Source organism: Etheostoma spectabile, chromosome 8 (assembly GCF_008692095.1).
Source record: "Etheostoma spectabile isolate EspeVRDwgs_2016 chromosome 8, UIUC_Espe_1.0, whole genome shotgun sequence".
NCBI lineage: Eukaryota > Metazoa > Chordata > Actinopteri > Perciformes > Percidae > Etheostoma > Etheostoma spectabile.
Genome location: NC_045740.1, coordinates 2,664,500 through 2,686,534, shown reverse-complemented (window position 1 = coordinate 2,686,534; position 22,035 = coordinate 2,664,500). Strand labels below are relative to the sequence as shown.

Here is a 22,035-nt window from a genome sequence, read left to right as displayed (position 1 = left end):
GACCACCGACTCACACTGTTCATTTCCACACGCAGAGCATCTGACGCATGGCCACATTGAGACAATCCACTCGCGGCACACAACACACACAGCGATCGCACAGAGACTCAGCAACACCTACAGCATCCCAAGGGGCGGTGCATGCTGGAACACTCGCTGTAGGGTGCCTACACTTTTGCAGATGCCATTTTTTGTAAATAAATGTTTTTGTAAATAGATGTAAATAAAATATAACTTTTAGTGACATTTTATAACGAATGTCTATCTTTCATTTGATGCCTTTTGGAGATTTTTTCATCTTTTCTGGCTTCTTTATGCACATTAAAAAATTTTTCTGGGGTGCCCAAGCTTTTGAGCCCGTGTGTGTGTGTGTGTGTGTGTGTGTGTGTGTGTGTTGTGTGTGTGTTGTGTGTGTGTGTGTGTGTGTGTGTGTGTGTGTGTGTGTGTTGGTGTGTGTGGTGTGTGTGTGTGTGTGTGTGTGTGTGTGTGTGTGTGTGTGTGTGTGTGTATATGTATATATATGTGTATGGTGTGTGTTGTGTGTGTAGGTGAATATATATGTGTTGTATGTGTAATATATATGTGTTAGTGTCACTAAAAGTTATATTTTATTTACATCTATTTACAAAAACATTTATTTACAAAAAATGGCATCTGCAAAAGTGTAGGCACCCTACAGAGTTTCCAGCATGCACCGCCCCCTTTGGATAGCTGAGACCTGACAGTGTCATGGATTGTTCTCAATCATCATCTGGAAAGACCAGTGAATGTCAATCTTAAGGTTTAAATGCCCAGACTCATCTACTTAGCCCCACCATCAAGCCACCATTGGGTTCTTCGAGCAGTTGTACCTCGAAAACTGAAACTGAAAATAGTTTATGCTCACAAAGCAGGAGAAGGCTATAAGAAGATAGCAGAGCGTTTTCAGATACCAATATCCTCTGTTTGGAATGTAATTAAGAAATGGCAGTCATCAGCAACAGTGGAAGTTAAAGCAAGCTCTGGAAGACCAAGACAAATATCAGACGACAGAACAGCTCGCAGACACTGCAGTTGTGCTACACCATTCCACTATAAAGAGATACTCGTACAGATATGGTCTTCATGGAAGAGTCATCAGAAGAAAACCTCTTCTACGTCCTCACCACAAAAAAACAACGTTTGAAGTTTGCAAATGAACATATAGACAAGCCTTACGCATTGTGAAAACAAGTTCTGTGGACCGATGAGGTTATAATAGAACTTTTTGGCCAGAATAAGCAAAGGTATGTTTGGAGAAGAAAGGGTACAGAATTTAATGAAAAGAACCTCTGTCCAACTGTTGAGCATGGGGGGGGATCAACCATGTATTGCAGACAGTGGCACAGGAAAAATGGATTTAATAAAATTTCAGCAAATTTTGGACACTACCTTGATACCATCTGTGAAAAAGCTGAAGTTAAAGAGAGTATGGCTTCTACAAATGGATAATGCTCCTAAACACACCTCAAAATCCACAGTGGATTAGATCAAGAGGCGTAAACTGAAGGTTTTGCCATGGCCTACACAATCTCCTGACCTCAACATAGTTGAAAATCAATGGATAGACCTTAAAAGAGCAGTGTGTGACAGACAGCTGAGAAATCTCAAAGAACTGGAAGACTTTTGTAAGGAAGAATGGGCAAAGATACCTCAAACAAGAATTGAAAGACTCTTGGCTGGCTTCAAGAAGCGTTTCCAAGCTGTGATACTTGCCAAAGGGGGCAGTACAAGGTATTAACTCAGCAGGGTGCCCAAACTTTTGCAGATGCCATTTTTTTGTTTTCCGTTATTTTTAAAGTGTAAATCATGGAAATAAAATCTAATTTTTTGTAACATATTATACAAATGTCTAATCTGTCATTTGATGCCTTTTGGAGATTTTTCCATCTTTTCTTGGCTTCTTTATGCACATTAATACAAATTTCTAACTGGGGTGTCCAAATTTTCGTGTTTGTGTGTGTGTGTGTGTGTGTGTGTGTGTGTGTGTGTGTGTGTGTGTGTGTGTGTGTGTGTGTGTGTGTGTGTGTGTGTGTGTGTGTGTGTGTGTGTGTGTGTGTGTGTGTGTGTGTGTGTGTGTGTGTGTATCTCTCCTCTGTGACCTGAGTAACCTCTGACACTGAGATGCAAAAGTCTTAAGAAGTTGATCAAATTTGAAATGCAATTGCAGAATTAACAACCGTGCAACCAGTACAGGCAATAATAGTGTTTATACATTAAAGATGTAATTTCAATTAAAAACTAGATGTTCTTCACATGTGCATACATGTGTTTGTGTGTGTATATACCCATCAGTGTGTCCTCTGGATGGATTTCTGTCCCTGTAGGAAGCATGGGAGCATTGATGGCATTCTTCCCCTCCTCATGGAGATCACTCACTTGTAAGACATAAAGACACACACAAAAAACAAGAACAACAAATTAAATAATAACAAATCAGCAGAAAAAAACTTGATTGCATTTCTATTCCCTAAGTATGGAGACAGAGAGTGAGATAAGCAGTCAAAGACTCTGGAACAGTAATAAAAAGACAACAGAGAAAGCTTGTCAGAGTCACTGGTAACAGTATTAACGCACAATCACCACAAATCCTCCTTGTAAGGAAAAGTGTGGTGTACATTTGTGGCAACTGGTCCTCCTCTACAACCACTACTTCAGTCACTCCACCACCACTTTTCTCTATTTAGTCAGTCACAAAATTTATAGATCTAGAAATCTATAAAAAAGATTTCTAGAAATGGGTTGACGCTTACCAGAATTTTAAAGGGGAACTCCACCAGTTTCACACATAAAAGTCTGTTTACAGGTCTTGGTAAGTACTACTGTCCATGCAGTATTTGAAAGCCTTTTGTGGCTCCAGAGGAAGCTGTGTGTAGTCTGATAAAGTCCTCAACTGATATCACTTGAGTCAGTGTCAGCTATGAGTATAGTATTGTAAATTATATTTCAACCATTATTTTGTCAAATGCACTATATTGTGCTGATGGGAAACTCTGCAAGAAGTGCACTGTTTGGAAGAACTGTTTATCCAGGGATTTGTACTGCAGCTTGAGCTTTCACACATCTGTTACTTCCTTATTTATTCTCCAGCCAACTAACGTGAGCTCTGTGCCCAGACCCTGATAAGCCCTATTTCAACAAACGCGTATGGCGTATTCCTTTAATGTCCACTAACGTCTTTTATTTTTTTTTTTTTAATCAACTAGTTTGAAAATGTATCTTGGCACTGTTTTATACTCAAAATATGGTCGATTTATTAATTTAATTTGTACCTTTTATTGAAACCCGGTGGGGAAAATACAATGGGATTAGAATGTGAATTGTAGTCTTTAAGTCTTTAAGGTTGATTTAAGGTGACAATACACAGAAAAAGTACTTTGAGTGAAAAAAAATCAATTTCCACTGAGATGCTTTCACTTCTGACTGGAGACACTCCAGGGATTTAAAGGCTTTCTTCCTCTAATGGCCACATTGCTTTTATTATCCTGCATTTCAATTTGTACAACCTGCAACAGGCTGGGCCCCAATCAATGGTCTCCAATCGGTCATTTCATTGACTTTACTATTTATAAAACCAAGGGGAACCAACAGCTGCACTTAGAGGTTTTTTTTCTACAGATTAAAAACATGTAAAGATTAATCTATTTTTCTGATTGAAAATATAATGAAAGAAAGTCTAGAACAGTTACAGTGTTTTTATGATAAAATCTTAACTTCAAAGCTTGTACAAAGAGAAGATATACAGAATTACCCTGAGAGGAGGGGTCCCCACAGATCTGATTCAGCCCTCCCATAAGAGCTAAATATCTACTATCGCACTACAGATCAGCAGTTTGCTTTGTAATTACATAGCAAGCTTGCTGCATTTCATCATAATTGTGCTTCTTCCTCCCTCCTTGTCCATGGGACTGCATTACTGCTGCTGGCAGTTCACACAATCAAGTAAAATGTGTGTGAATAAGGTCAAATATAATTGCTGATGGCAGATATCTGCAGAATGATTTATGGAAATAAAAGCACATTCACTCGTTGGTCGAGAAATATAACAGCAAAGACGCCAGTTAATTCTATAATGCTAAGTAAACATTTTAAAGTGACTGCTTACATCTTGATGACCTTTTAAAGCAATACATTGCTGGGTATTAACCTACAGTTTCACTAAGGTAACAAGTCCCGCTTCCCTATTTCCACTTCCAAGTTCCTCAAAGTCCAAAATTAAAACCAAACTTACCTGGTTTCTTCCTCTTGGTCCCACACAGCAGCCCCGCCATGTCCCCACTAAAAACCTCTGGATTCCCAACGATGGCACCGAGCAAAGGTAAATGTAAGAGTGTATGTGTATGTATATGTGTGTGTGTGTGTGTGAGTGTGTATAAATCGTAGTCGGTGGGACTGAGCAGTAGCAGGGGCATCATCACGTGTTTATTTCTGTCACAACCCTCCACCCCACGTCTGCGGTCCAGTTACAGGAGAGACGCTAAGGGGGGCGGGGGCGTGTGTGTGTGTGTGTGTGTGTGTGTGTGTGTGTGTGTGCGCTTGGGACAAGAAGGACCACACTGGACATATATGCGCAAAAGCATGCAGCACCAGTAAACCTCTGTTACACAGTGGACACAGGACCAACTTTACTGACCTATGACAGGTATAGTGTCGACTTGATAACCATATAAATGCACACAGCATGTGTAAAAAGGATGTCTGTACAGGTTGTTGTTGTAACTGACTTGCTGTCTAGTAATTTCATAGCAATATAAGAGCATGGACTTGTTTCTGTGATTAACTGAGCATGTGAATGCTGCCTTTAATCAATCAGACAGCGGCTGTATTCCTCTTACCAGAATTACACCAATTCAATACAAATCAAAGCCTGCAGTCAAGAACATTTATCTTATGCAAGCTTCATTGCACAAATCTATGTAAAGAGCTCCTCAGTGGGTTTTTTACAAACCAATTTGAAAAAATGACACAACAGCAACAACATATGGTCTGACTTCTCTTTGCTTTAGCGATGAAAATGTTCTAAGTATAATCAGTCTGCATCATAAACAATAGCATAAAGCAGATTAAAATCGACCTTGTCTTGTTTGGTTCCACTACTTGCAAGTGGGGGGGACTCAGATGCAGTTCACTGTGGCACAGGGGAAGATATAAATAATGCAGCCGTATGAAGAAAACAGGCAGTACCTTAAATATAGCTCTGGTTATTTACACCAACACAGGCACCAGTGAGTAACAGCAGCTAGTATGTTCCAAATGGGGCCTTTAGCAGACATTAACTCTTTAACTTATTACACCAAATATTTACTGATTTTGATATCTTATTTACTTTACATTGTAATTCTGTTTTCTCTATTTTGTAGTGCTTTTTTACTATTTTTGTAGTTTTTTTTCTTGTCCAAATCAAGAGTCGAAAGATAGAGGAAGTCAAATTGCTTAAAAGACCAAGTATGCTTCTGTCATTTTTTGTGAGTAGGTCTAATATGTTTAAAATAATACTAATAATACCATACTTGTTTAGTCAATATAATGTACCGGCCATTAGGATGTTTTTACTATTTGTACAGTATCTGCAAGACAATTCTAAATTCTTAAATCACAAGTACAGTCAAGAGCAAAAAAGCCAGAAAGTAGCAGTATAAAAAAATGAATCTATCGATTCTAGTGATGTTTAAATTGTACAATTTTTGGATTAATGAATGCATAATGTACTCAATTCTTCATCTCGTTTTGGTAAAAGTAGACAATATAATAATTATGTGAAGTGAATAAAAATGTTAAAAAAAACAATAAAACAGATGACTTACTATTGTCAGCATCCATAGAGTGTAAATACTCTTCCCCCTCTGATGATGCAGCGAGGATGTGACCTGGCATTCATCCTTACCAGCCTTATAAAGCAATAACATGTTTTTGGTCTTCACTAATCTATCACTTACTTATCGCTGACGAGGGCTGGGGAGCCTTGTCAGAGAAGTGCAGACTTCCTTTCAGTTTATCAGGGATATACAGAGAGAGCCATGGACTTGTTTCTTTAAAAAATATGTCAGCAATTGCAAAAATCTGGGCTCTGTAAAGAAATGTTCCTTTATGTCTTGTTGAATGGCCTCAAGTAACACTTTCCATCCCATTTCTGACACAACAAGAAGAGGGTTTAAGGGCTTAGAACTGAACTACAATGTGTGTGTGTTGTTGCTAAGGAGTGTCAACACAAAACCATGAGTTTTTTTTCTTCAAGGCACAAATACACTATTAAAGATTATTCAGCAAATGTGACACAACTTTTTGTTGGGGTGTTCCTCTTCAAGAATATAAAGTACCACGCCCAAATGCAACAGAAACCACAACAACAGAAGCAGCAGCACGCAAGGCCAAAAGCTGTGCTCTATTACTAAAGACTAAACCTCAGATACTTCCATCCTGTTATACTGATTTCTAATTCAAACATCACAGAGATTGCCTTTTTTAAAATAACCTATAGGGATTCCCTTCTGTCCAGCCATGTGTTGGCAAAATTAAGGTCTGGGGACCACCAAGGGTTTTGGGAGGTATGTTGGAGGTTGCCAAATCAGGGAACTGTTGCATTTTTATTTTGTATCATTCATTACATAATAGCACAAAGGGAAAATGCTAAAGAGAGTACCCCTTTCCCTACTTTTGCCGCTCCTATACCAACACTAAGGTCTGCGAAGGAGTACTATGAGAGATTTCCTGACTTATACAACTAGGGGTACAGACCTGCGGCTCCTTGCAGAGGATAATTAAGGTTGACACATCGAAACTTGGGTTAAAAAGGAAGGCCTTTGGAGGGTTCTGTATAATAGGACAACCTAGACAACCTGTGTCGGCATATTCAGTCTTGAAATTCAGACTTCTAAGGAGGAATATAGAGAAGCTACAGACATTTTGGGAAATCGTGTTCCCCAGAGCCAGATAAAAAGATGTGTGTGACAGCGCCACAATGGGGTTAGCCTAGCTTAGCTCAAAGACTGGAAGCAGGGGGAAACTGCTAGCCTATCTAACAAGAGATACAAAAATTCCCGTTGACATATAAAGACTGCTATGTTGAACGGAGGAATGCAACCAATGGTTATTTTAATATTCATTATTGTGTAAACTGACAAATTATTTTCTCGATTCATTGTTTTGTTTGCAAAAACCAGAAAGACAATGTTAAGAAAATCCCATCACAATTTCCTCAAACCTTAAGTGACATCTTAAAAAAAGCTTGTTTAGTCTCATTAACTGTCCACAAATCCAAATATATTGTATGAACTTTAATAGTGATAAAATCTGATAAGCTGAAACCAGCAAATATTTTGCACTTTTGCTTTAAAAATGACTAAAGCAATGCTTTTTTTTGCACCATTGACTGCACAACTTACCATTTAAATTTCTGTTCAATTGATGCTGATTGGTTCAAAATACCGATACATCGTTATTTCTAAACAATCAATTAAGCGGCTCTCTCTCTGTGAACAAACATATCATGCTCCAATTTGTAGAACAACTTCACATTTCTACTGTATCTGAATCTTTCGTGGTCAACAGTTTCGGGAGTTTATTTAGAGAAAAACTGGTATAAGTTCATTCTGTTCCAAGTTATATTAACCAACAGCACATCACTGCTGGAGCTTTAAGCACAACCTTCAGCAGCAAGACAAACACTTTCATTTACTCATTAAACCAGGAATCCACCTCCCAGTTATCATCGAATTAACTCACTGGGCTGAGCTGTGTGCTGGTTTCACTGTTTAACCCCTTAAAGCAGCTTTAAGGTTCAAAGAGTCCCCTTATTCCACTCTGGCGGGGCGGTATTAATCAGTGCTGCAACTCACAATTATTTTTAATTTTATATTTGTTTTTTGTAAATCACTGAGTCTATTAACAGTCTGAAATCCAAATATATTTAATTTGCAATGATATGAAACTGTAAAGCAACAAATACACACTTTTAAGAAGTTGATCTGAGTTTTTTTTGGCATTTTTTCCTCAATAAATTGACTAATGAGGAGTTGATTATCAAAATCAATCAGCTAATCGATTAATTAACTAATTGTATTAGCTCTAATGTATATCATATATCATCTCGTTGCACCTCTACACCGAAGCTATATGATGGTGTCTTGTGAATCATTTTTTATACACATTTCTCCTCCCAAATTCAGCCTGACATTAAAATTCAAACTGTTAAATCTACATTTATGGATAAGTGGAAGCCCATGGTTTTTAGATGAAATGTATGGAATGTTAAAGAAGCTCCTAAACACTTAACATGTCTCTGTCCTCCTCCTTTAATGGAAAATACAAACACATGGCAGTGCACACACACACACACACACACACACACACACACACACACACACACACACACACACACACACACACACACACACACACACGTTAAACCTTGCAGCTGTCCGTTTACCAATACAGTGGCTGGCTTGTGAGAGGGCAAAAAATAGCCTAGAAACTAGAAAAGTGGGACAATAAGTTAGTGTTTTAATATCCAAAATATAGCGAGAGCAGTGATTCTCTTACATCCTTATCTTAAAAACCTTGCATTCCTGTCATCACTGTGCCTGTATGATCTATTTATGTCCATTATTGCCTCTTGTTAAAATGCCTGTGGAGTTGCCAAGAGAACTTTGTCTCGCCTCTCATCGCCTATGAAACCCATATCAAACTACACTTTGGCTGAAAATATGTCATGAACCTCTAATATATGACACACTAATCAGAAGTATGTAAATGCAACATTTAAACCAGATAACAATAGGATAGCCTACCAAAGAAAGTCATAAAGTCAAGATAAACTGAGTACCAGGGAAACACGATCAATGTTTTCTTGTGTGCCAGTGATGTCCCAGAGGAGAATATTTTTATAGCGTGCCATGTGATTGCAGCACCATGGACAAAAAACACACACACACACACACACAACAATGGTGACAAATAATTAAAGGCCTTTCATAATATTAGAATGAAAAAAATGACTTAGGCCTACCTTCTTTAGACTTTTTCTTTCGCACCAGGGTTCCTCCTAATTTCCCGAGGAAAGATTCGTCCTTTTTCATTTTTGCGTACTGCGGGGTCGCTGATGTGTTCGCAGTCCCAGACATCTGATGATCTTTCAGTAGGATGTGTCTATGTGCTCTCACATTCATTCATTTATAATGTCACTCTTCCCTGTGATGTGCTCAGGGCGCCGATATAAGATCATGGACTGTATATAAAGAAGACACCGACTACACATGCAGCGCTGGTCAGGCATCAAGATCAACACAGGCTAGAGACTCACATGTGATGCGAGTAAAGGCTGTCTCTGCTTCAATGTTTACTGGCGGTTCACCCCACAGCGCCTCCTAACGGCAGGATGATGAACAGGGTCAGAGTTTTATCAAGTCTGGCGGCCTTAAAAATGACAGCATTATCCTAAACCAACAGAATGATTTTTTATGTATTTGAATGTATACATTTACAATGACAATAAATACATAACTATTCAGTGACGATAAACCAATCTCAATCTAGTATATGGAGCTTTTCAAGAAATGAAGACCATGAAATTAGTTTTTTGAAATTAGTTAGTCTAAAAGGTAGTAAGAGTTTACATTCTCTGAGTGGTGGAAGAAGTATTGTGATCATTTAGGTAAAAGTAGCAGCCCTACACTATAGAAAGACCTACAAGTAAAACTCCTGTATTCAAATTTCAAATTCTAAAGTACAAAATTATTATTAGCTAAATGTACAGAGTTATATTACTATAATGTTCATCCATTGTTAATGATGCCTTAATGTAAGCAGTACTTTAATGCTGTAGTTGCTTGAGGATTTACTATTTATTCTTTAACAGAGCAACTGATCATGTTTTGTGCATAAAACTTAACATGAAAAGTTAACTATTGTGGGGAAATAAATGTAGTATCACAAAATTGTACTTACTCTAGTCTTAACTTTTACAAAATTACCGACAAAAATCATGAGAGTAGAACAACAAATAAAAAAAGTTAACTATTGACAACAAAGATTTAAGATAAATTCAAACAGAAATAGGTTTGAGTTATTGATGGAATAAAATCTCAATTACATCTTAATTTATGACACAGACCTGTATATGTCCAGTATTGACAGACATTACTCATGTAAACATATTTTTAACAAAATCAAACAAGAATAATCTTTTAGATTGAGTTGGTAATGCGTGCATCAAAAGCACTGTGAATCAATGTGACAATCATACATGAAGTTCACAATAATATATTCACAATATTTTGATTCATTTTGGTTATGCCGTATTAAAAATACAATTTATTATAGGGCACAGTGTGAATGATAAATGCACCATTTGGACAATATGGCAACATTTTATTAAGGCATTTGAAGCAGGATTGGCTTCAGTGCTCGTCCCCTCCTCCAGTCTCTGGTGCTGTTTTTAGGAGACAGAAGTTCCAATTAAATTTAGTACAGGTGAACATTTAATTCTGTGGATGTCACATTATGAGTGATGTTATTATCTGATGCTGCTGTTGTGAACTCACCTGTAGTCTGCAGTAGCTTCCAGTCCACCTGCAGCCTGTGTCTTAGTCTCTCCAGCGCCTCCACGTCCTCTGGTAGTGGAGCATGAAGCTTCCCTAGAGAGGGGGCAGCGTCCCCGATGAGAGAGGAGGCTGTGGGGCCGACACATGACGTCTCACCTTCCTGAAATGACAAAATTACTGACCACTAAAGTAGAACACCTCCCATTTAAACCTCCCCAAAAATTAAGCTAAAGATAAATAGTTCTACTTCCTCCTCTTCTCCTTCTTACCTGCATGAGTACCAGTGTGTGTCCTTGTGCGATGCCCTGCAGCAGGCCTGTTAGTTGTTGCCACACACTGTCGCACAGCCCGCTATCTGGCATCCGAGCCAACAGAACCAGACTGGGGTCATACTCATATCCCAGAGGCAGGAGGAGGCCCAACACAGCCTGTGTAAATCCTGACACGTCACTGCAGCCCTATAGGGGGACAAGCAAACACACTTGTTCACATCGGTCATTTAACAAACACAAACAGTCCCGCACATAAAACACTCACAGTATTATTTCAATTTTTAGTGAAATATTCCAAAGTACATTGTAAAAACAAAAACAAATTGTTGTGTTCATTACATTAAATTAAAACCTAAAACAAAAACTTAAATATGTTCCTATTAGAAGTACTTAATATCTCATGCTGTGACAGGATCATTCAACACACACACACACACACACACACACACACACACACACACACACACACACACACACACACACACACACACACACACACACACACACACACACACACATATATATATACACTACTGTAACACACAGTACCTTCTTCAGACACACAGGAATGTGATATTTGCATTTCTGTTCCTCTGACTCCCTGTTGCTGAACTGCACCACAAGTGTTTTCCTAAAAGATGGAAAGATTTCTGTCATCATGTTGGGGAAAGGTGTCTTTTTTTTTTTTTTTTTTTTTGCTCAAAGGGGTACAAGTTTTTAATCACAAGGTCTAATTCAGGTACACACAAATGATATTTACCCGTTCTCTGTGCCGTGACTCGAGACCACCGCGTCTCCAACACACACAACCAAAACCCTGCGTGAGAAAGCCGTACAAAATCAGATTACTCATATTCAGTTAAGTCAGCTTGTTCTTTAAAGGAAATCTTCATCCCTTGAAAACTGTATCTGAAGCTGAAATTCCCTCATTTGAACGCACCACAAATGAGAAAAATAAACCAAATAACAAACTGACACCAAAATCCCCAAAACTCAAAACAGCTTAAGTTATAAACATTTTTAAGTGTTCTACGTTGTGGGAAATACGCTTAGTTGTTTTCTTGCTGAGAGTCAGATGAAAAGATTTATACCACTCTTATTTTTGTCCATCAAACATGAAGCTGCAGCCTGATGCCAGTTAGCTTAGCATAAAGACTTGAAAGAGGGGATAACAGCTAGCCTGGCTTTGTTCGAGGATAACAAAATTCACCAGCGACCTTTAAGTTCACTATAACATGTTATAACTCGGTGGCTCGGCATGTCTGGCTACCTCAGACCCAGGCTGAACTTTCCCCCGTTTCCAGTCTTTATGCTAAGCTAAGCTAATCTCCTAGCTTTAGCTTCATATTTAAAGTACACATATGAGTGGTCTCTCATCTAAGTACCAAGTAAAAGCTTCCCAAGTAAAAATAAAGAACTTCTAAGTGTATTTTTAAAAATGTAGAGCTATTCCTTTAAGGGTGGATGTTTCCTGTAACAAGGCATGCTGTCTTATTACTGGATCCCCTTTTTCTACCTCTATAATCAAAAAATACAGTCTCTGTCCATATGGGTTAGATCCACATCGTTATACCTGTTGCAGAGAGCAGTTGCAGCATGCTGGACAACACACATCATCGCCATGGAGACGTCAGGGACTAGCGCCAAGCCATTGCAGATCTGAGAGGCAGTAATTAAATATAATGCCATCTGCCTGGAGCTCATGTAGGCAGGTCGGAAAAGCAGATCATATCACAGCACACAAACAAGAAGACAAATAACATCCAGACTGTACCTCATTCCTCTCCATTTTCTCTACAAGGGCAATAAGACTGGAGAGGGTTGTGAGAGCATCGCTGTCATCTGCATCTTTGAGGAAATTCTCCCTTATTGTGAAAAAAACACACACATTTTTAAATTATAATAAAGAGCCTTTTAAACTCATCTCCTCCAATGATAAACTCTTCCTGTGTCAGTAATAAGAACTGAAGTTCATTGCTATGAAAAATGTAACCTTAGTTTGTTGACTATAACCGGGTCCTCTGATGAGCTGAAGCGTTTACATCCGTCCGGGCAAGCCACGCCATTAGGGAGGACTAAAGCAGTGCGGACAGCAGGAGCGACACGTTTTGGAGGCTCTGGCCATACCTCTTCCTCTGCACTTTTCTCCTCTTCAACTTTCTTCAGCTTATCAGCTTCTTCTTCTTCTGCTAATTTAATGCGCTTGGTGGTGACATCAGAGGTGGGCAGCTCAGCTGGAGAAAGGAGTAGGGAATAAATTTGATGGAGCAGTGGATATAAACGTCATCACTGACTGAGGATAGCAGTCCAAGGCTAGATTAGCCGTTACTCGCATTACACACCTGAATCTCAGGCCGGACTGTCAGTGGCCGAGTTGCAAAGGCGAGAAGGAATAGCTCAAGGTTTAAGGAATAGCTCAAAAAGAAGATTGTGGAGGCTATACCTGCATGTTTGAGGCAGGACCAGTACTGCCTATGAGCTGATCGGACACAGTGAAGGGACTCAAGTGCACTGGAAAAAGAAAAATGACTTATTTACAGACACAGACACACACAGACACACACAGACACACGTTGAGACCAACCTTAAACAGGGACCATCGAGATTTGCAGGTCTAGGTGCTGGATCTCCAAGCAGAGTTTGAACCGTTTCACACACAGACTGGGGAAGGGAAGTCAAGTTGTATCCTCCCTGGAAAACAAGCACACAATAAAACATTTTAAAACCAAATGTTCCTCCAACTTGATGGTAAAAATATGTACATGTATGTTTGTTTTGTATCTGCAGCCTGACCTCCAGCACAGCACAAAGTTTCCCTCCTGCAAGGTTCATCAGGAGGTGAGTTAGGTGGGCAAAGACGTCCGGGCTGGCACACATTTTACCCTGAAAATAAAGACCAACTGCAGTCAGTTTACCATATATTGTGCCAATGATGGCAAACAGACTGGACACAGAGTTTTACAGTACTCACAAGTTGTAAGATTAAAGGGCAACGAGACATAGGAGAAAGGGGTGCACAAGCATATGATGCTACATACACGGAGTGGCTACTTCATTAGCAATACCTGTAAAATCTAATACAATACACAACTGCTTTGCCATAAACTCTACTTTTACGATGCCTAGTTAGTAGTGATGTTGTACTGGACTGCATTATATTCAGAGGTGTTTCTAATGTTCGGACCCCTCAAGTATGAAAATAGGACAATATAAACAAAAACAACTCTAAACATAACATAGTCCAGGGCCCCATTTGAAGAAGGAGGTTTTACAAACTCTGAGTCTAACCCTCATCTCTGAGATGATTTACCCTGAGATGGGAAACTCTGAGTTTTCAGTTTCAAAACAGCTGATATGAGTATGTTCATGCACGTGCACCACCGCAATAAAAAGGCAGCATGAATAGAGTCATAATACTGCAATTTACCATGGTAACAACCACAAACAAACGGCTTGGAGGAAATACTCATGTGAACATACAGTGACTTAGAGAAGAAAAAAAAAACACAGTGGCTGCTGTAAAAGAGAAAAGATTTGTGTGGGAGAAAATTGCTGCTGGAGTAAATTTGTATATGCATAGTGTATAGCCTAATATTACTGGTGTAATGGTATTGAACCTATAATCCATTTCATTTAGGTGCAATAGGTGAAAAAGTACTACGCCTAATAATCCCATTCTGAGGCTGCAGAACCATCATTAACAGAATTATAATTAATAATCTTTTATTCCAAAGGATTTACATCATTCACCTGCAATAATAGCCTACTCCGGAACACCTTTTAAATGTCTCTTACTGGTTTGTGTCCAGGAACACTACAAAAATGTTTAAAAACACGTTTCAGAGTGAGTCACATTCTTCTGACAGCGCTTTACAGTGGCTTTACTAATGTGCTCCGCATCACCAATGTTGTAAAGAAAACTGCTGTTTGCAAAAAAAATTAATGTGTCACAAATAATCTGCTGGGAGAGCATGTCCAAGATGGGTGATGTTAGGGATGTAATACGTAATGTAGCCTATAAGCTGCATATCAGACTGGCAAGAAAAATTATACAGCTCAAATTTAGTTAAAATGTCAAGCCTTCAATATCCTCTCCCAACATATGACACCCTGCGTAGTAAAGCAGCTTTTTCATCATCGGGATCGTCGCCACAAGGAAATGCCTTGTTTTTAGAAAAGAAAAAAACTTTTATAGTCTGCCAATTTGGTTACTAAACCAATACTGTTTTTTATTTATGCAGATAACAAAGTGCGCTAAAACGCACCTGATACAGACTCAATGAATGAATGAGGAAATTAAAGAGCGCTGAGTCAGAAGGAGGAGACTGAGAGAAACTAAAGGTTTGTTGAAGAAAACCTGCTCCCGACCAGGTTAGGTTCACAAGCTCAGTAACTATAGTAACTGACTCTGAGATGAAGTTACCTCCCTTTCTAAAAAAAGAAAACCCAAAGTTTCCCTCATCTCAGGGTTAACAAACTCAGTTTTCACTAAACCTGCTTTCTGAAATGGGGCCCAGTACAACCCCAACTTTAACTACGCCCTGAATAATAAACACATAATTAAATTTACACATTACACCAATGTCTCCAAAAACGGAACATTATAAACTTTGTAAAGTAGAAATAATGGCAGAGCTAGTTTACTGAAATGCAATACATTGTACAGGTGTACCTAATAAAGCGGCCACTTAGTCTTAGGTCAGCATACACAGAAATCTGCATAAATACTACAGTGGCATTTTAAGCTATAAATATATTCAGTACCTCTGGGTCACCGATGGCTGAGTCAAAGCCTGCACACACCAGGACCAAGTCTGGGCTAAACTGTGACAGAGAATCACAAAATTAATCACATATTGACATAAATAATCTCCAACACAGTATCTGAAAATTGTGAACTCTCCAAAATCAGACTGATCTCATGAAATGGCGTATGTACAACACGCCAATTCGTATGCCATTATTGGCGTGTTATCAAGACCCATATTTGCTTTTTAGCGTGTTTATCAACGCCATTTGGCTTCCATTGACTTCCATTACCTTGCGATAGCGTGTGAATTTACGCCGTAGAGAGTAGTATGAAAGGGCAAAAATCTGCATAGCGAGGTTGGTGGGGAGGTGGATGGGTAAAACAAAGGACTCTCACACCGGGGATCGTGTCCCGTGTGTCACGATTCCTAAACTTAACGGTTTTTCTTTTTTTACTAAAACCAACCCCTTTCTTCTTTTCCTAAACCCAACAGGTTCTTTGTTTCCTAAACCCAACCCACGTGTCACGTTTCCTAAACTTAACCGTCCATTTCTTCTCACGATAACACGGCAAGTGGCGTGTATGTTTACGCCTGCTGTATACAGCGTAGACATACACGCAGATAGTTCAAAATGTGTACAGATAACACGCCACTTGGCTTAAGAAAGTATGTTGAAGCAAAGTCATGATATCATGTTGCCAAAACAGCTTACCTCGTATGCGACTGGCAGAAGGATGTGACAGAAGACTGAAAGATAGTCACTGTTCTTCATTCCCACCTGAAATATCACATGTACAGTGGTGCTCATAAGTTTACATGCCCATGCTTAAGTTGACTAAAACGAGGAATAAAAAAAAAAAAGATCTTTTGTGAATAGATCTTAATGCCTTAATAAAAAAAAAAAAGGAAAAATCCAACCTTTTAAGGACATCAATTTTCTTGGTAAATGAATAATGTATTGTAAAAAAATAAATGTTCTTCCTTAAAATGCAGGGGCCATAAGTATACATACCACTAAGTTAAATTCCCATAGAGGCAGGCAGATTTTTATTATTAAAGGCTAGTTATTTCATGAGATAAGTTTAAGGTTTCACATTATGAATGCAAAAATACAGCAATATTTCTGGTTTCAGTTTAAAAAGATTAGTAATGCTGCTCATTTGTTTCTAACTGCATATTTTACTTTGTGGTCAGACTAAGAAAGCACTTTAGGCTCTGTCATTTATGATATGATTCTTTGATGAACCGATTAAGGTTATGAATAGTGAACATGAGTTGCAGCCTTAATTGTTATTTTTAAAAACTGTCTTTTTTTACCAATTTCTTTTTCAATTTTTCAAAAGACAATTTATATTATTGTTAAAGCAGAAACTCCATAAAGTTTTTACTCTTATTACACTATTACTTTTTTTCAGTCAATGCAAAAGTGAGGCAAAGATGAAGCAAACAGTATTTTTGAAAGAAGGCCTAACAAATTCAAAAAGGATTTAAAATAACTTCAAGTCTTTGTTCGGTTACTTACTTTGTTCCATGGGACATTTATATTGAATCCTGCCCCTTTCTTTTTGCCAACACTGTCGTAGTCTGATTCTCGAAGATGAGGCCAGAATTTCTGATGCTCGTAGCGGTGCCATGAGAAGTAGAGCACGCTGGAAATAAAAATGTAGTATGCAGAATGTATGATGCCAGAAGACAACATCCACGTAAATAATTCAGGATCCTTCAGATAGGAAAGACTCACCTTGGATCATCTTCAAAACAGTACTGCACCCCTTGACCATGATGTACATCCCAGTCAACGATCAACACCCTGAATATATAATGTAAACAAAAGGTATGTTAAGAAGTACACAAATATATTGTGTTAGAATGAATGCAGTAGGTTTTGCATGAATAAAAAAAACCATATATAAAGTTACCTTTTAACCCCATATTGTTGCTTGGCATATCGAGCTGCTATGGCCACATTGTTGAAAACGCAGAATCCGTTGGCAGCACTGCGCATACTGTGGTGTCCTGGTGGTCTGTCAGCGACGACAGAGAAGTGGTATACATGTCGAGATTTATGCAGTAATTAATAAATAATTGAGCCTATACAAAGAACAAACACTGTATAACTGACTAACAACCGCTTAGTATTTAGTTTATAATTGTATAAAAGGTTTTTTTAAAGTAGTTGATTTTAGAATTTGAGAAGCTATGAACAACACTTGGTATTTTGTAACGGTTGCCTAAATGCTATTCTAGTTCCACACATCCCAAATGAATCTCTAAAAGTTTATTTCACATATCAAAATCCTCAAATATTTGGGATATTTCTAGTTTGTATAGAATACTTAAACTGGTTATCGTTCAAGCTTCATCTCCACTGTTCAACGTTCTCTACTATTATTATTATTATTACATATTTTTGTATTATGTGCCTAGAACCTTCTATTTCCAGGTTTCTATTGTATTTGATAGAACTTGAGACACATTGTCCATCTAATCGTCATTAAAAATAGTATTTTATTAATTGTGTGAGGAGTGACTTGCTCAGGTATTTTTAATGCACTGTATAAAAAATTGTTTTATCTATTGTGAGCTTGATGCTTGACAAAGGTCTGTGAACAAAACTTTGCTTTCTTGATTAACTAAGTGCTGACAGCGTGCGGGAGTTTCCTAGCTTTGCGTGACAAATACTAGAATATCATGACCAACTAATGCCTATCAACTTATCAATAAATGGACTAAACCTTTCAGCACTGGTACCACAGCACCAACACAATTAACGAGAAAAAAGAGATTTATACACACTCACTGTAACATCTGGGTACAAATCCTGACTGCTCGATCTAAATGGTTAATGGCCTCACCTGACCAGAGCCATGCCGTTCCTCACCTTCCCCGTCATTACACTGTCCACAAGTTGCAGTGCGGCGCCTGCAGCCAGCTTGGCACAGTGATAGATGTTCTAGGACAGGAAAGAAAAAAGAAAACTGTTTACAGTAGCCCAAAGTGAAGCTGACCTATAGATACAGATAAATGACAACAGCTGCAACTCAGCTAGTAAGACTATTAAGTCTAGGACTAACTGGGTGGAAGTAGACGTCACCATACTGCCGGGTGAACTCTTGCAGGTCCTCCAGAGTCATATATGGTGTCTTCTTCACCGCCTCCAAGTACTCCTCACTGTTAGGAGCAGCAAAGTGTGTGTAGTTGAGTGGCTTTAGGTATTTATTTCAACCCTTACATGGTAGAAAAGGACCTGAACCAGGTGGGGGATCTTTGTAGACATCAGGACTAACCTGTGAACTAGTAGGATGTCTGCATCCGTCGCCTCGTGGACGGGTACGGAGACACAACGACCAGCAAGACCGGTCTTTATCAAAGCTTCATGACTCACTGTCAGACGCTCGGGTACCTCAATCTTACATGTGGGGCTGGAGAAATAAATTATTTAATCAATGATACATACAGTCACATTTTGAGTTTAAGATTTGTATATTATTCTGGAGGATGTTTTGATCTGTATTATTTGAAACTATTATTTTTTCATCATTTGTATAAATGTAAAATTTTTAATCATTTTATTTTAGAGCAAAAACATCCAAGAAAACAGATAAGAGAGGTGAAAATGCAGTCAGGGACCAGTGGACATTCCCCTAAAGAATACAAAAGAAGAAGAAAAGAAGAAAAAGAAGAACTGGAACATTATGGTAGAAGTTGGTTTTTTTTGTTCCTTTTGTGCTCATTTGGTCCATGACACAAACACAAACAGATAAATATCTCCTAAAATATGCAAAATGATTTCAAAGACACTTGTTATAACCAGAAGTGTCAAGCAACACAAGTACAAATACTTCGTTGCTTTACTTAAGTAGAAATTATGGGTGTCTATTCTTTGCTGGAGTCATTATTTTACAGCAGATTTTTTACTTCTACTACTTACATTGTCATGCAATCTGTACTTTATACTTCTTACATTTTAAAAATAACCTTTTTTACTCCTATTTCAGTTTGGCTTGTTTTCACTACAATTTCATCGTTCAAAAAAACACAAAAGCCTATCCAGATAAATCGTGCCATCCAGATAGAGTGAATCCGTTGCCCTCACAGATTCCTGCAGCTAAGCTTGGATGTACATTTACATTCAACGAAGGCTATTGATTACATGCCTCTGAAGTCTGACTTTTTGCACAACTACAATACTTATAGCCAACTAGTCATCCAATCTTCATCTCCATGAAACACATTTTAATGCTCAGTAGTACACATATATGGTTCTTTAATGTATTTGCATTGTACTAAAATGCGTTCATTTTCAATAGGCATGCATGCAGCTGAAACAGGTGTACCCCAAATGTTTCAACATTAACATTTGAATATAACATTATCATCAGTCATTATGGCTTTTATAAAAAACATTTTTGGGGAGGTGGGGTAGTGCCCCACAGGCCCCTGTGGCGCTGCCTAACCTTCTGTCCTTGATGGCATTTTTTTCCCTTTCCATTACTTTTACTTTTATACTTCAAGTAGTTTTGAAACCAGTCCTTTTACAAGAGTAAAAAGCTTGAGTTGATACTTCAACTTCCACAGAAGTCTTTTTAACCCCTAGTATCTATACTTCTACCGGAATATTGAATGTGAATACTTTTGACACCTCTGGTTGTGTCTGACTGCCAAAAGCTTAGCTAGCTATACCAATGTAACGTTGTATCAGCCACAAAATCAAACTCTTTTGAAGAAAACAGTTTAACTTTTCATAAGCTTACACTGCATTAACACAGCAGTTGAGCTTGCCAGCAATGACTAAATAAAAAGTGCTGAAACAGAGAGCAAATAAAGCAGCAACTACACCGTATGAGAAAAACATTGACGACAAAAACACCTAACGAGGAAATTTGCAAACATTTTTTATTTTTTATTTAAACGCGCCGAATGCGGGTGCGCCTCACTAACCGTTCTGGCTAGCTACAACGCCCCGCAACTTTAGTTCCTACCATTATCACAGATCTGACGTAGCTACGATTTGCTACTTCGTGCACTATACCTTTTAACAAATATTAAACCATTGATACAATTTGGACTAAATAAGATAACCTTATAGTCAAACAACCTCAGTTGGCTAGCTTACTGTTATTAGCTAGCTAGCAAACGTTAGCTGTGAAAAGAGAAAAGTACATTTACGTTGACTTTACGACGCAGTCGTGGTGATGTTAACTTATTACGAAGCGTAATTCATTCAGATTAACGTTAACGTTATTTGATTAGCTACCTCGCTAAAGTTGTATGTACCAAATGTGTCGTTACTACTCCAGTCATGTAGTTAGCTAGCTAAGTTACTTACTCAACCCAGAGCAATTTGTATTTGGTCATCTCCTCATCATAAAGCAATGCTGTTCCCATCTTCATTATTTCTCAGACCAGTGAAACAGCAACACATATAGCAACGTCTCTGCAGGGCAGCGACTTCCTCCTGTAGTAGCAAACTGTTTCTAGTATGAGATAAAGTAAGTCAGAAAAAAGACAAAGGCGGAAAATCAGTGAGTAAACTGCTGTAATCTAACGTTGACTTATACCGACAAGTGCACAGCACAACGCATACCGAGCGCAGATGTACCCGGGTATAAAGAGAACAAGAGACGTCCTTTCTTTTCTGCATACCAGTAAAACTAGCTAGTCGTTTTATGGGGGTTGTCAACCCGTTTAATGGTGCATTAGCGCCACTATTTGGACGGGGTCAGGTACTTGCTTCTGCAGAAGACACCTATACAAATTGAAAAATGGGCTTTGGCACTGCCCGATGTAAATCGAGTGCAGGTTTGAGTCGCGCATGCTCAGATTTAAACGGTTTACGGCATAACGTGTCATACTGAAATTGGTGAAATCCATGAAATAATAAACTTTTATCATAACAAACAATAACAGAAGATGGGAATCCTTTAAAAAACGTTTTAGCTAGGTATGATTGTTTGATTGCTAACGTTAGCTCAACACGCCATTCAACTGACAACCTTGTTGTGTTTGACTGCTAACTTGTAGCCAGAAGTGAACAAACTTCGTTATGTAAGTCCATTTTTAATGTATTGACATTACAGAAGTATCTCGTTGGCATCTTGTGTACTACTTGTCGCAAAGTGACGCATGCGCGACTCAAATCTGCACTCGACTTCAAGGAGTGACAGGCTTAACTTCTATTAATGTAAAAATGCCAGACATATATGTATTGAGTTTATATCCTGGAAGCTGCTTTGGTTTGGATAAAAATGGTTGCCACATATGCAAAAAGGTAATCTTTTTTATAAGCCTATATGTAATATTTTCACATACAAATATTTTATTAGAGCAACCCAGCACTCCTATGTAGCCTACTATAAAAACACCTATATATAAATGTTGTACATGCGATACAAATGTTTATAATACCAGCCTTGTTTTTACTTTGCTATATACATTTTATTTGAACACTTCCCT

The 22,035-nt window shown here is 38.3% G+C and overlaps 2 protein-coding genes across 8 annotated transcripts in view; both read right to left on the bottom strand.

Annotated features, from left to right (window-relative positions):
* parvb (parvin, beta) overlaps positions 1-9,398 on the bottom strand; it is a 19,445-nt gene extending 10,047 nt beyond the window's left edge. The window contains exons 1-2 of one of the 4 annotated variants that reach the window (XM_032524423.1): positions 9,023-9,398; positions 2,307-2,396 (exon numbers count right to left, since the gene is read on the bottom strand). In XM_032524423.1, coding sequence (XP_032380314.1) covers positions 2,307-2,396; positions 9,023-9,182 — 250 coding nt within the window. In that variant the 5' untranslated portion in view covers positions 9,183-9,398. Of the gene's footprint in view, positions 1-2,306; positions 2,397-4,249; positions 4,499-5,822; positions 5,917-9,022 lie in introns of those variants that run through there. The other 3 variants (XM_032524424.1, XM_032524422.1, XM_032524421.1) reach the window with 3 other exon arrangements.
* Positions 9,399-10,032: 634 nt separating this feature from the next.
* Positions 10,033-21,269, bottom strand: hdac10 (histone deacetylase 10). Of its 4 annotated transcripts, XM_032524092.1 has the most exons (21): positions 21,167-21,269; positions 20,909-21,056; positions 18,867-19,001; positions 18,654-18,750; positions 18,435-18,532; positions 17,499-17,603; positions 17,321-17,389; positions 17,102-17,228; positions 16,292-16,357; positions 15,593-15,652; positions 13,622-13,711; positions 13,413-13,519; positions 13,272-13,339; positions 12,822-13,062; positions 12,603-12,693; positions 12,402-12,487; positions 11,589-11,645; positions 11,378-11,459; positions 10,826-11,014; positions 10,557-10,716; positions 10,033-10,444 (listed from the first exon to the last, which is right to left on the bottom strand). In XM_032524092.1, exons 2-21 carry the CDS (start codon positions 20,971-20,973, stop codon positions 10,413-10,415), a joined length of 2,025 nt encoding a protein of 674 aa, XP_032379983.1. In that variant the 5' UTR covers positions 20,974-21,056; positions 21,167-21,269; the 3' UTR covers positions 10,033-10,412. The 4 variants fall into 4 exon arrangements, with proteins under 4 accessions (XP_032379983.1, XP_032379982.1, XP_032379981.1 ...); XM_032524091.1 differs by lacking the exon at positions 21,167-21,269 and having other exon boundaries at positions 20,909-21,159; XM_032524090.1 differs by lacking the exons at positions 20,909-21,056; positions 21,167-21,269 and adding an exon at positions 20,334-20,470.
* Between the last annotated feature and the right edge of the window lie 766 nt (positions 21,270-22,035).